Consider the following 13,226-nt stretch of genomic DNA (forward strand, 5'->3'; position numbering starts at 1 on the left):
AAACCCCAAGACAGCAAAAATGTAAAAATCAGCAGTGACTTTACAAGAATAAAGTACAAACTATAAAGCCAAAAAAAGCATGAGGAAAGATAATTTCATTAGGGGATTTGGGGAAAAGTTATATTATGGAAATAAGGTCAAATTATTATGGGAAAAAAGCAATACAAGAAAAAAGTTGAAATACAACAGAAAAAAACCCAGCAAAAATGGGGAAAAAAAACGCAAAGACTGAAGTTCATACTAATTGTACGCCTTTGTACCTATATCACAAAGCTGAGATTCAGTTTTTTCTTGAAATATATAAAAAATCTTAGCATATGTACATTGGTGTAGAAAATATCAAAGTGGCCCTTGCGTCCTCTCATTTTTCAGTAAGTGGCCCTTGGTGGAAAATTTTGCACACCCTTTTTCTATGTACACAAAAGGCCTACCTCTCTCAAATATTGTTCACAAATCTGTCTAAATACGTGTTAGTGCATTCATAATTCATCCAACTCAGAGGTGTGGCATATAAAGATGCTGCTTAGACATGATGATTATTGGCCACAATAAAAGCCCACAAATGTATTGAGGCAAATGGTGGCCACACCACATACTGACTAGTTTTTGGACCTCCTATACAATTAAACTGCACATTTTGGAGTGGCCTTTTATTGTGGCCAACCTTTTAGACATATTTGGGACCAATATTTGAGATGGATAACAAAAAGCTCATGAAAAATGGGAGCAAAAACAAAAGTGTTGCATTCAGATTTTTGTTGAGTCTACCTAGCATGATGTTATTTCTTGACATGTGGAAAAAAACTGCAATTTCCACAGGACCGTATTCACTTTTTTTTTGTCAATTAATGGTGATTACCCAGAAAACCTAATAGCTGGCAGAGTTTTGCTCCTAGATCGGGGTGACGCTCAGGTCTTCAGACAGAGAGAAACCAGAGTCTCGGTCTCGCGTGGGCTTCTCAGCTTTGGTGTGTCTTCTCACGTCCTCATGTCCGTAGCTGGCGTGCCGCTTGAGCAGCAGCTTTGGCATGCAGGAGGAGGAGGACGTGTAGAGGCCCAGAGATAGCCCCAAACCCGAGGAGACGCTGGGGGCGGAGATGGTGTTTTTGATGACATCCGGGGCTTTTGTCTGGGCCACCAAGGGCAAGCTCTCTGCCTCGTAGCTTTGCTCGTCATAGGCGTAGTTGACGTTGCCGCAGGGGAAACTCTGGAGCTTAGCCAGGTCCATGCCACCCTTTGAGTGTCCGCCGCTGCTTTGGCTCTTATTGGAGGCCACGCTCTGTGTGACTGGACCCTGGCAGAAAGGCGGTGAGGAAGAGCAGAAGCTGGGAGCTTTGGAGATTTCACAGCCTGCCCGGTTGCACTCCGAGGCTGTGATATAGGACTGAGCTGCTGGTGCATTGCAGGAAGTGGACGGAGGACTTGAGAGGGGCATGGACTGAGTGTGAGCGAGGGTCTTCTTGACCTTGAAGCTATCCAAAACCCACGAGCCGTATGTCGGGTTCCACAAATTCTTGGTTTTGTTTTTCAGCCGCTGGCTCCCCGTGGAAGAGCTGTTTTTGGGGCAAGGTCGCTGGATTAGAGGCTCAGGGTGGAGCCACGGGCCTCCTATGCACGCAGGAGCTGGCGGGATCGGCTCGGCCCAGGAGGGCTCTAGGAGAACCTCCCGGCAGGATGTCACCTCGTTCTGGACAGGCTGGCTTCTTTGGAGGAGAAGGCGAGGTTTGTCGGGCTGCGGGAGATGAGCTGAGGGCGCCAAGAGGCCCAGCTGGGAGGAGGAGTCCAGGGAGACCGGGAGGGGAGTAAGGTTGGTGGGCGTGTGATCAGAGGGGCGGATCACTGCACCGCTATCGTTGTCTGCGGTAGGCCGATATTCCACTGGGAGGGGTGTGTTGATCACATCTGGGTCCTGAATAGAGAAGTGAGATGGAATGGTGGAAATCAATATTAAATAAATACATCACATTGTATATTATTATTCATTCATTCACATTATGTACAATACATTTCATGAATATTTTTTGCAACAGCAATGCCTGAATGGACTATACAGTCGTCTCTCGCTACATCGCGGTTCGAACATCGCTCCCTCACTCTATTGCGGTTTTTCAAATACGAATTAATTAATAAATGATGATGTTTCGCTCTCACGAGGCATCAATTTACATAATTGTCCATAACATTTAAATGTCTCACAACAAAAATAAAGGACAACAATTAACTGCAAACAAAAATACAGTTACACTTCATCAAGATACACACTTTCACTGCTTTTTTAAAATATAGAATTTGAATATCGTATTGTTTGTAGGTGTGCCTAATGAAGTGGCCTGTATCTGCTGTCTATACACCATACCTGAGTGCAGTAGTTGATTCTTTCCAGTATAGTGGAGAAGTTGGGCCGGTGTTCAGGACAGTGTTGCCAACACTGGGTCATGATCCGATAGCTAAACACACACACAGAAGTAGATGCCGTGTTATTTAAACTACACAGTACTTGCACAGTACTTGTACAGTATTGCATCACCAGTACTCACACGGGGCCTGGGCATCCCTCGGGAGGGTCCATCCTGCCTCCACTGGTGACGAACTCCAGGACCTCCTGGTTGGTCTTACATGGATAGGGCATATAACCCAGAGAGAGGATCTCCCACAGTAGTACTCCGAATGACCTGAAGGAGGCGACAAAGCTCAATCTGAGTCGACTTGTGTCACATTTCTGCCCTGTTCTTGACACTCCATAACATTATACAGTAGTACCTTGCATAACATAAACCTCCTTTTACATAAATTCCACTGAACATAAAGAATTTATGTAAAGTTTCTGCTTCGTATTACAGAAGAAATTCCATATAACATAAAGCGTCAAGTCAGTGCAAGTCTTTTTTTTTTCAATCAACTTTATTGATGCCTAAAGTCGGTGCAAGTTCAGACAAACACCTGGTGACCCCTTCTGACGCATCACGCTCATTGGCTGATTTTCGGGGCACCGCCTACGCTCTCATCTCATTGGCTGATTATCGGGGCACCGCCTACGCTCTCATCTCATTGGCTGAGTTATACAGCACGTACGTGAGTTTGTGTGAGAGACAGGCTTGTCCCTTCAACCTCCTTCCTCTTCGTAGTCCCCCTGAAACTAACTTAAACAATCAAGTTAAGTTACAAATTAAAATTTTGCACACAGCATTATCGTGTAGTGCTTGTGCGTTTGTCTGGGAGACCAGCTGACTCTTAGACTCTTTGAGTCGCGTTTCGACTCAGGCTAGTCCTCCTCCTCCTTCCTGCCTCCACTTGCGCTCCTGATCAAGACATCTAGTGAATGGTAGGATTGTTTTTGTTTTTCAGTTTTATTCGTTTACAGTAATCTTATTTATTACCTTATTTTATATTGGAATGTTACTCTACTATGTTTATGCTAACATTTTCTTATATTTTCCTATATTTTCTTATATTTTTTTATTTGGTGGACTTTGAATATTTTGAAGTGCCAAAGGGGTGAGTTTGGGAAGATATTGATTAGGCTATTTACATGTATTTTACGCTTCGTATAACATAAAATCCCTATAACATAAAGGTTCTCGGAACAGATTCTTTACGTTGTAGGGGCGTCTACTGTATTGTCTATTAAGTCATCCGGGCTTGATTTCTGAGTGTCGTATCTAGCATTTGTCGTATTTATTTATTTATTTGTTTTTAGGGCCAATAAATGACAAATGATGTGGAAGAGTACAGTAGTTGTGTGAATGCGTACACGCATCGACACCTGTTATTATAAGCTAAACATGGCATCATGGCAAAACAGTAGCCTCATTCTGTTTGAGGCAGTCATGTCGAAGTTGAATTGTTATGGAAGTGTTCGCTACTTTGTTGTGCCAAACGTTCATAATAACTAACATAACTAATTTAATAATATACTTATTAGTCTTCCATGTTTATATAGCTAATAAACAAAATGAGAGAATAAACTCTCAGGGTGCTGCAGTGCAATCAAGCCATAATGGGGATTCTGATTTATTGAGGGGGAAAATGTATGAGAGCTTGTGAGTTATGCAGGTGACTGTTCTGTGTTACTATGGTATCATCGCCAGAACAAAGCCGCTGCGCCCGAAGGGAAAACTCATCACTTTATAGCTCAAAAGAGCTTGTATTTCCCCCACCCTCATTCTTTTGGGCTGTAATGTGATGCATGCTTTCAGTGTCCAAAGTGAGGCCTGAGGGTCATTTTCATCATGCAGCTTGTTTTTATTGTCCCTATTGCCAAAATAACATCAATTCATTATTAATGAGCTACATTATTAATTATTACACTAATTGGCTTTGTCACCAATAACACAAAGCTAAAACGCTAATGTTTTGTTCAGATAGCTTATCATTTACAGTAATCCCTCGTTTATCTCGGTTAATTTGTCCCAGACCCGACCGCGGTAAGTGAATTTCCGCAAAGTAGGATTCAATATATTTTCATAGTTAGCGCATAGAAAACCTGTTTATGACTTTCTAAATCAGATTTTTACCATTATTAGAGCCCTCTAGACATGAAATAACACCCCTATAGTCACCTTTACACTCATATTACCCAACATATTAGATATAATCAGACAAAATAAACCATTTACAACATGAATAAGATTTGTGATCATGTGTGTTTCAATAAATGTCTTCCGGATGTGTGGACAGGAAGTGACGTCGGGGATTCAGTTGAGTTTTAGCTGGAGTACAGCCACAACAGTAGCCCGCGTTATTATTATGATGACGATGATGACTATTCGTATTATTATTATGTTATTATTGTGCCTGTTGTGAGATAAATAATTATAAAATAAAAGCCTGCCGTTGGCAATCAAGCCTGGTGTGTGTTACTAGTGACACCTAGTGGCCAATGTACAGTTCATAAAGGTCATGTGTTGCCTTAAACTGTATTTGCATTTTAGTTAATTTAGAAAATTTTTATGCTTGAAAATGCTTAATTTAGGCCAATAATATGTAACATTTTTAAATATGCAGTTTTGGACTAATATTAGACTGTAGTCAATCACGAAACACCGATCATTTATCAAGTCATTAATTTTTGAAAAGCCGCGATAGAGTGAGGGAGCGATGTTCAAACCACGATGGAGTGAGGGACGACTTTAATGACCTACAGTGGGTTAGTTTTAGAATCTTTACTGTACAAAATGAGGATGTAAAAATCCAATCGAAGTAAAAAAAAAAAAACAAAGTTCCAACACCCATGCCATATACTAAAATATTGTTTTTCATGATGCATAACCTGTGGATTTTCATTTCATTCACTCCAATGTGATTTGTCGTAGTTAAGCTCATTTCTGGTCCAACAACCTTCTTGTTTTTTCAGCCTTGAAAGGCATTCATGTAAACACACTTCATCCATAAACATGATGCCTTCCTGTGATGGATTCCTAAGAAACATATTCTTACATTTCTGATTGTGTCGCTCAAACTGGGCATTGTTATCCTTGTTGGGGTTGCAGCTCTTAAATTGGATCTCATTACATTGCACAGGTGCGCCGAAGGTTATAGCTGATTCTCACATATTATATGGGGTTTCAGTTTACCACGTATCAGTCTTGCAGGTGAAGATCCCCTCCATGAACGCCTCAGGTGGCATCCACTTGACAGGCAGCATGGCACGACCACCTTTCCGGTAGTAGCTGGCTCTGAACACCAACAAACAGGAATGGAAATACACTGGAATTAAAATAACACTCTCTCTAAATATCACATACTTTACACATAAGCAGAACACACGCATGCAGGTAAGGTACCATCAATGCTCTAAATATTGCATTTATTTACCCAACCCGCTGCAATAATTGGAGAGGGTTATTTCTGTAATTTGAATACTCAACTTTTATAATAACTTATTTCAAAAACTTGAATAATGAGGAATACATAGTTCTCTTTGACCACATGGTCATTTATTGCAGAATGTGGCAAGAACAGAACCAATGTTGTAATAGCAGTACGGCGCAGACTGCTATAAGTTCCTTGTAAACGACAGTACGACAAGTCTTACGCAAGACTTTCACACTAACGGCTGAGTAGAGCAAGCGCATGCAGAGGTAGATAAAGCTGCTGGATGCTGTCCAGTCCCAATACTTCAAATACAGCTACTGCCATCTTGTAGCTGTATGGAGATAATACAAATTGCCTACAGCCAGAGCTGTTTACACCAATGTTATTTGACCCAGCGTTATTTAGAGACCCCAGCGGTCATTTGCTTTTGGGGAACACTCTAGGAAACTCAGAGGCTAATTGAATAGCGGCAGGAATTGGGAATTTACGGTATTTCAGGACATTTACCTAACTACTTGTGCAAAAAAACCCTGTAGTTTTGTCATTTCATGTGATGGATGAATCATGGATGACATACTAGATAATAATCAAAAGGAAAACCTCTTCAACTTGTGGAGCACTTTTGCTTGTACTTATTTTTGCATTACTTTTCTGAAGTCGTTTGCTCCTAAGTATACAAACCTGTAAATGTCTCGCGCCATGCCAAAGTCTCCAATTTTGGCCACCCTATCCGGTCCAGGGCAGGTAAGCAGGCAATTTCTAGCAGCAATATCTCTGAAATATGAACAAAAACACATAACACGTTAAAGCAAGGCGTTTATGAATCCCTAGTGTGCCAGTAAGGATCAGCACCTGTGTATGAAGTGGTTCTCCTCCAAGTAACGGCACCCACGTGCAATATCTCTTGCCATTTGCAGCAGCTCGTGCATGCTGAGAGAAGGAGCTTGGCCCTGGAACCAACATAGCTCATTTTAAACGACGCATACATCAGCACCATTAAAAAAATAAAAAGTGCAGGTGAGACGTACACGTTGAGGCCTGTTCTTCCTCAGGAAGGTCTTCATGTCTCCTCCAGTCATGAGTTCCAGCAGGATGAAACGTGGCAGGATGTTGAGGCTGACGCCGATGCAGCGTACAATGTTCTCATGGTTGAACTTGCTGCACGGACACACATCCGCACTGAATTACACTAACGTGAAAGCATGTATCTCATGTATCGTGGGTCCTGCTGTTTTTTTTTTTTAAAGCCATGATGGTATCTTTAAAGATGAAGGAACCAGCAAATACATAGTCAATCCTGTCTGGTGAGTGTTTCGCTACTATATGTTTGAAGCTGCTATTTTAACATCTAGTTTTTCCATACTGGTGCTTTAAAGTCACACCCTAAAAAAAGCAGCTTCCTGTACAGAAGAAATACAGACATATCTGTCTCTGCAAAATATCAGGAAGCCAATGCATAATACAATGTAAAAAAAAACAACTCTTGAGTCGAGCCACAAAAGCTTCTATGAGTTTTTGAATGAAAAGAACGCAGGGTTTAAAGTTGGATTTCTGACCCTGAACAGAACCATTTATAAGCTAGTCAGGTTTTCTGTCGGATCTCACCGTTATCTCAAGAGCTAATGTTTCAGTGGGTTGAGACAAGAAGAAATGTTTTTGGACTCGTCAAGAGGTGAGAAGGTGGTTTGTTTCAGAGGAGGCGACTTTGGCACCGTTGCTGTTTTGGATGCATATATGCAAATACTGATTTCCTTTCCAATACAATACTGAGTAAAATTCAGGCTGGTCTTTATTGATTGCTCGGGCTATAACGATTCATTGATACATCGATGCATCGATTTATATTCCTATGATCCAACTTCATCAATCTGTGTCCAGCAAAGTTTCCATTCAGGATGACATATATCGATTTAACATCGTTTAAAAGGTAATCAATCGCTCCAGGATACCCCCGACCATAGTGAGGATAAGTGGCATAGGAGATGGATGGGTGGATTTGAGTCTCGATTTTAGAGCCTGAAGATCTGGTATCGGAGGTATTGATATTTCATTATCGATCTGCACATCACTAATATCGATAGTCTCACCAAAAAAGGTAGTATAAGTATCAGATAGATACTAGGGTGATGAGATCAATATTTTTCAACTCTCTTCTATGCTTATTTTCAGAAATATCAGTGTGTTTTTTGTGCACATTTATTCAGTATGTTGTTATATTGTTTACAAGAAATACGTTATTGAACACAGAAGGGCTTTGCGGGCAAAACACCAAACGATTGGACTGAGAGCCAATAGTAGTTTTTGCTTTTGTTTCCTTATTTTGCACCACCGACTTTATTACAACTGTATGTAATAAAAGGGCATAAGGGAACCTCGGTTTCCCTCATTAATCCGTTACAAAAGGTCTGACAATAACCGAAACACTGAACTGATGCAATCTTCTCCAAAGGACATATCAAATTGATCTGTTCCAGGCACCCAGAAATATGAACAAAAACACATTTTATGAACAATAATTATAACTTTAGATGCCAAAAACAATGTGAAAAATATGTAAATGACGACTGAAGCTGTAGTCAATGAAAAAAAAAAGCACATACTGCCTGACATTCAGGAATACACGGTGCGCTTGAAAGGCACATCAGCGCAGGACGCACAGTGCTTTTTAGGAGGAGGGAAGAAGACAGACACAAAGCTGTTCATCAATCTGTGTGCATTCTACTGTATGAACAAAGATGATTACTGTAAGTGATTCCTTGGTGGGAATCTGTCTATAGTGTCCCAACTCTAAAAGAAACTAGGCACACTGTATGGCAGTACGATAACTGAGGCATATTTTTGGCAATTATTTTAATTTAAAAAAATGAATCCTACATAAACTGGGGCATACGAAAACCCAAGTTCTACTGTAATTGTATTATTTTGTTGATATTGCTCCGTTGTCTTATACAAGTATGTACAGTATATATACTGTTAAATTATTTACAAATAAGTTTGTTGAGCAATATGTTTTTTTTTGTTTGCCAAAAACCTTTGTACTGTATTTTATTCCAATAACACTTATTATATAATCAAAAAATTAAAGGCAAAACCACAAAACAATTCAAGAAGCTTGAAAAATTTCACATAAAAAGTATTGGTATCATTATCGATGTCGGCAGTCCTGTATTTACTTAGAGTCGAATCGATACCAGTATTGTCGATAAAGTATTGCCCGCATGTCATGTTCTGTGTGTATTTGCACTCTGCTGCCGCCTCTGCTTTGTCCCTGCAGTGTCATGACCGCTCTGATGAGCAATTAGGAACACCTGCGATCAATCTGCTGCTCTCCATATATACCTCTGCTCTGTCACTACCCGGTTGCCAGTTATTCCCTTGCCGTCCCTGCTTCCTGCTCCTCATTCCTTGGCTCCCAACTGGTCTCCTTAGCTCACGTATTATTGCCATTGTGATTTGTTACTGCCGTTACCTGATCTGCACCTTTTTTCCTGCAGCTCCTTTAGTTTTGTGAGTACCCTTTTTTCCTGCCTAGCAGTGTTTTTCGTTCATTGTTGTTTTTGGCTCTAGCCCTGTGTTCCTTAGTTAGCTTTTGTATTCTTTTTGCCTGTACTTATTGTAATTATTACCTTGTGTAATAAATCGTATTCTCACTAGCGAGGTGTCAGTCTGCATCACGGGTTCCAATCTTTTTTGGCGTAAGCCACACCGTGACAGAATAACTGGCCAATTATGGAACCCGCAGAATTTGAACACCTGCGCTCCGCCCTGTCTCATCAAGGACAGCTGGTGGGCAATCATGAGAAGTCCTTACGCGAGATGATGGACGCCATTACGGCTCTCGCTACGAGTGTCGGGTCTATTGACCAGCGTTTGGAACAAGCACTCGCTGTGGGACCACTTAGCCCCTCTCCACCTGCTGTTCCGGTCGTTCCACCGGTAAGCAACATTGCTACCGACGCTATTTCTCCCACGACACGTGAACCTAGCATACCCCACCCTCCTCGTTTTTCGGGTGAGTCTATGTCCTGCAACCAGTTTCTTCACCAATGCTCGCTGGTTTTTGACCAACAGCCATCTACATACGCTACTGACTCTGCCAGGGTGGCGTTTATTATGAGCCTTTTGTCCGACGAAGCTGGCAATCAGCAGCGCTAAACCCGCCGCGCGGTTGTCTTACCCCTATTTTTTGTCTGAAATGCGGAAGGTTTTTGATCACCCTGTGAGGGGAAGTGAAGCAGGGGATCGCTTGCTCGACATGAGGCAAAGTGGCCGTTCCGCAGCCGCCTTTTCGGTAAGCTTCCGGTTTTTGGCCGCCGAGAGCGGGTATGACGACGCCGCTTTGCGCGGGATTTTTCGCAAGGCCTTGCAACCGCGGCTCAAGGATGAGCTAGAGGTACGTGAGACTCCTAAAACTTTGGACAAACTCATCGATCTCACCATTCGCCTGGATAATCGTCTGAGGGAGCGTGACCGGGAAGTGCTCGAGGGAGACAAGCCAGCCAGGGAGACACGCAGCTGGGTCTACACGCCACTTCCTGACCCCGGCAGTCGCAGATTGGATACTTCAACGGGTCATTCCGGCGCCGACAACAGAGAGGTGCCCATGCAGCTGGGAGGACGACGCCTCACGTCCGCTGAGAGGGCTCGCCGTCGCCGTTTCCACCTCTGCCTCTACTGCGGGGAACCCAATCACCACATCGCCAGATGCCCGGTGCGCCCAAGTCGCCGCCCCACACCCTGCTCTGACGGCGAGGAGCAACCTGTGAATACCGCGACTCCTTGTGGGACTAACGAAGGCAAGTCTTTCCCGGAGCGTGAGTATGAGAGGACTCACACGGACTGTCAGTACGACAAACAAAGACTACAGATTGAGGGTATAATCTCTGTAAGGGGGGTTAGACACAAGGTAATGGCTTTGGTGGACTCTGGGGCTGATGATAGCTTTATCGACACTAACTTAGCCGAGGAATTGAATATTAAAACCATTGAGCTACCTGATCCTAAGGAAGTACACTCACTTGAGGGACTTCAACTCGCCACCGTCACTCACCAGACCGAGTCCATTTCGTTACAATTATCGGGCAACCACGTAGAGGAGATCAGATTCTTTATCATTCCCTCACAAGCCGCTCCCGTTGTGCTTGACCTCACGTGGCTCAAACTCCATAATCCCTCAATTGACTGGAACAATAACCGCGTGTCTAATTGGAGCAATTTTTGCCATAGCAACTGCCTACGCGCCGCCATGAGCAAAACTCCCGTCATGGCTAAAAGCTTGGAGGTTATTGATCTAGCTAATGTACCCACCTGTTACCATGATCTCAAACCAGTCTTTAGCAAGGACCTAGCCCAAGCTCTACCTCCACACCGTCCCTACGATTGTGCCATTAATCTCCTCCCTAACGCCACCCTCCCTAGCTCCCGATTATACAACATTTCCGGTCCCGAGTTCGCTGCTCTCAAAGAATACATTTCTTCTTCGCTCGCCGCAGGTCTCATCCGCCCGTCCACGTCACCATTGGGGGCGGGATTCTTTTTTGTTGAAAAGAAAGATAAATCTCTCCGTCCCTGTATTGACTATCGGGGACTCAATGACATCACAGTGCGTAACAGTTACCCGCTTCCGTTGATGGATTCGGCCTTCTCCACACTGCACAATGCCAAATTTTTCACCAAACTCGATCTCAGATGTGCTTATCACTTGGTACGGATTCGGGAGGGAGATGAGTGGAAGACAGCTTTCAATACGCCCCTGGGGCACTTCGAATACCTAGTGATGCCCTTCGGATTAACCAACGCTCCAGCTGTTTTCCAAAATCTCATTAATGATGTTCTTAGCGACCTTATCAATAAGAATTGCTTTGTGTACCTAGACGATATTCTAATTTTTTCCCCATGATTTGCAGGAACACGTACGACATGTCCGTCAAGTCCTACTGCGTTTATTGGAGAATAGACTTTACGTCAAAGTTGAGAAGTGTGAATTCCACGCCAGTTCTGTGTCTTTTTTGGGTTACATTGTGGAGAGCGGCAAGCTTCGTGCCGATCCCGCCAAGATTCAGGCGGTGGTCGATTGGCCGCCTCCGACAGCAAGGAAGCCTTTACAGAGGTTCTTGGGGTTCGCCAACTTCTATAGGAGGTTCATCCGGAATTTCAGTTCTATTGCCGAACCTCTGACAAGGCTAACATCTGTTAATAAACCATTTGTATGGTCCACTGAGGCCGATAAAGCTTTTTGTAGACTTAAGCAGCTATTTACTTCAGCCCCTATACTGTCTCATCCTGACCCCTCTGCTCAATTTTTCGTTGAGGTTGACGCCTCGGATACAGGAGTGGGAGCGGTCCTATCCCAGAGATCCCCGGCCGACCAGAGGCTCCACCCGTGTGCATTCTTCTCGCGTCGCCTTACCAAAGCAGAGGGAAACTACGACGTGGGGGATAGAGAGCTGCTGGCCATCGTTCTTGCGCTGAGGGAATGGAGGCACTGGCTGGAGGGCGCAGCCAAACCATTCACCGTTTTCACGGACCACAAGAATCTAGCTTATATCAGATCAGCACACAGACTGAATTCACGCCAAGCACGCTGGTCGCTCATCCTAACTAGATTTGATTTCACTATCACCAACAGGCCGGGGTCCCGCAACGTCAAACCTGATGCTCTCTCCAGGATCTACGGCCCGGCGGAGGCAGACAAGACTCCGGACACCATCGTGCCTGTGGCTCAGGTGTTGGGGGCTCTCCAGTGGGAGGTGGAGAGAAAGGTTTCGGAGGCCAACTCCGGGGCGACCATCCCTGACGTTTGCCCGGGGGATAAGTTGTTCGTGCCCGACGGTCTCAGGTCAGAGGTGTTACAATGGGGACATAATTCCAAGTTGGCCTGCCATCCAGGAGTTGGACGCACTAAATTTATCCTGGCACAAAGATTTTGGTGGCCTTCCATGTTTTCAGACGTCAAAGCTTTCGTCGCCGCCTGCTCAGTCTGCGCCAGAAGCAAGCCTTCCCACCAGTCGCCGGCAGGACTGCTCCAACCTCTCCCAGTCCCGTCCCGCCCCTGGTCCCACATTGCACTGGACTTCATCACAGGCCTGCCGGCATCCCGAGGACACACGGTCATACTTAATATTGTGGACAGATTCTCTAAAATGGCACACTTTATTGCTCTTCCCAGGTTGCCTTCCTCGATGGAAACAGCCCGCTTGCTGGTTAAACATGTATTTCGTCTACACGGCATCCCGTTGGACCTTGTGTCGGACCGTGGCCCTCAGTTCGCATCCAAAGCGTGGAAGGAATTCTGCAAGACGTTGGGAGCATCAGTGAGCTTATCGTCAGGATATCATCCTCAGACCAACGGCCAGACTGAGCGGGCCAACCAGGACTTGGAGGCCGCTCTCAGGTGCGTCTGCCACCGCAAT

The 13,226-nt window shown here is 44.2% G+C and overlaps 1 protein-coding gene across 8 annotated transcripts in view; it reads right to left on the bottom strand.

Moving 5' to 3' along the window:
* Positions 1 to 13,226, bottom strand: part of ltk (leukocyte receptor tyrosine kinase) — a 118,558-nt gene that overhangs the window by 21,185 nt on the left and 84,147 nt on the right. For all 8 annotated transcript variants that reach the window (XR_008573372.1, XR_008573371.1, XM_054795933.1 and 5 more), the window contains 7 exons: positions 6,843 to 6,972; positions 6,667 to 6,764; positions 6,496 to 6,588; positions 5,574 to 5,675; positions 2,538 to 2,672; positions 2,357 to 2,447; positions 860 to 1,909 (listed from right to left, as the gene is read on the bottom strand). Coding sequence is in view for 6 of the 8 variants with exons in the window: in XM_054795933.1 (XP_054651908.1) it covers positions 893 to 1,909; positions 2,357 to 2,447; positions 2,538 to 2,672; positions 5,574 to 5,675; positions 6,496 to 6,588; positions 6,667 to 6,764; positions 6,843 to 6,972 (1,666 nt within the window). In the remaining 2 variants the exon portion in view is untranslated. The remainder of the gene's footprint in view (positions 1 to 859; positions 1,910 to 2,356; positions 2,448 to 2,537; positions 2,673 to 5,573; positions 5,676 to 6,495; positions 6,589 to 6,666; positions 6,765 to 6,842; positions 6,973 to 13,226) is intronic.

This window comes from Dunckerocampus dactyliophorus, chromosome 13 (assembly GCF_027744805.1).
Source record: "Dunckerocampus dactyliophorus isolate RoL2022-P2 chromosome 13, RoL_Ddac_1.1, whole genome shotgun sequence".
Lineage (NCBI taxonomy): Eukaryota > Metazoa > Chordata > Actinopteri > Syngnathiformes > Syngnathidae > Dunckerocampus > Dunckerocampus dactyliophorus.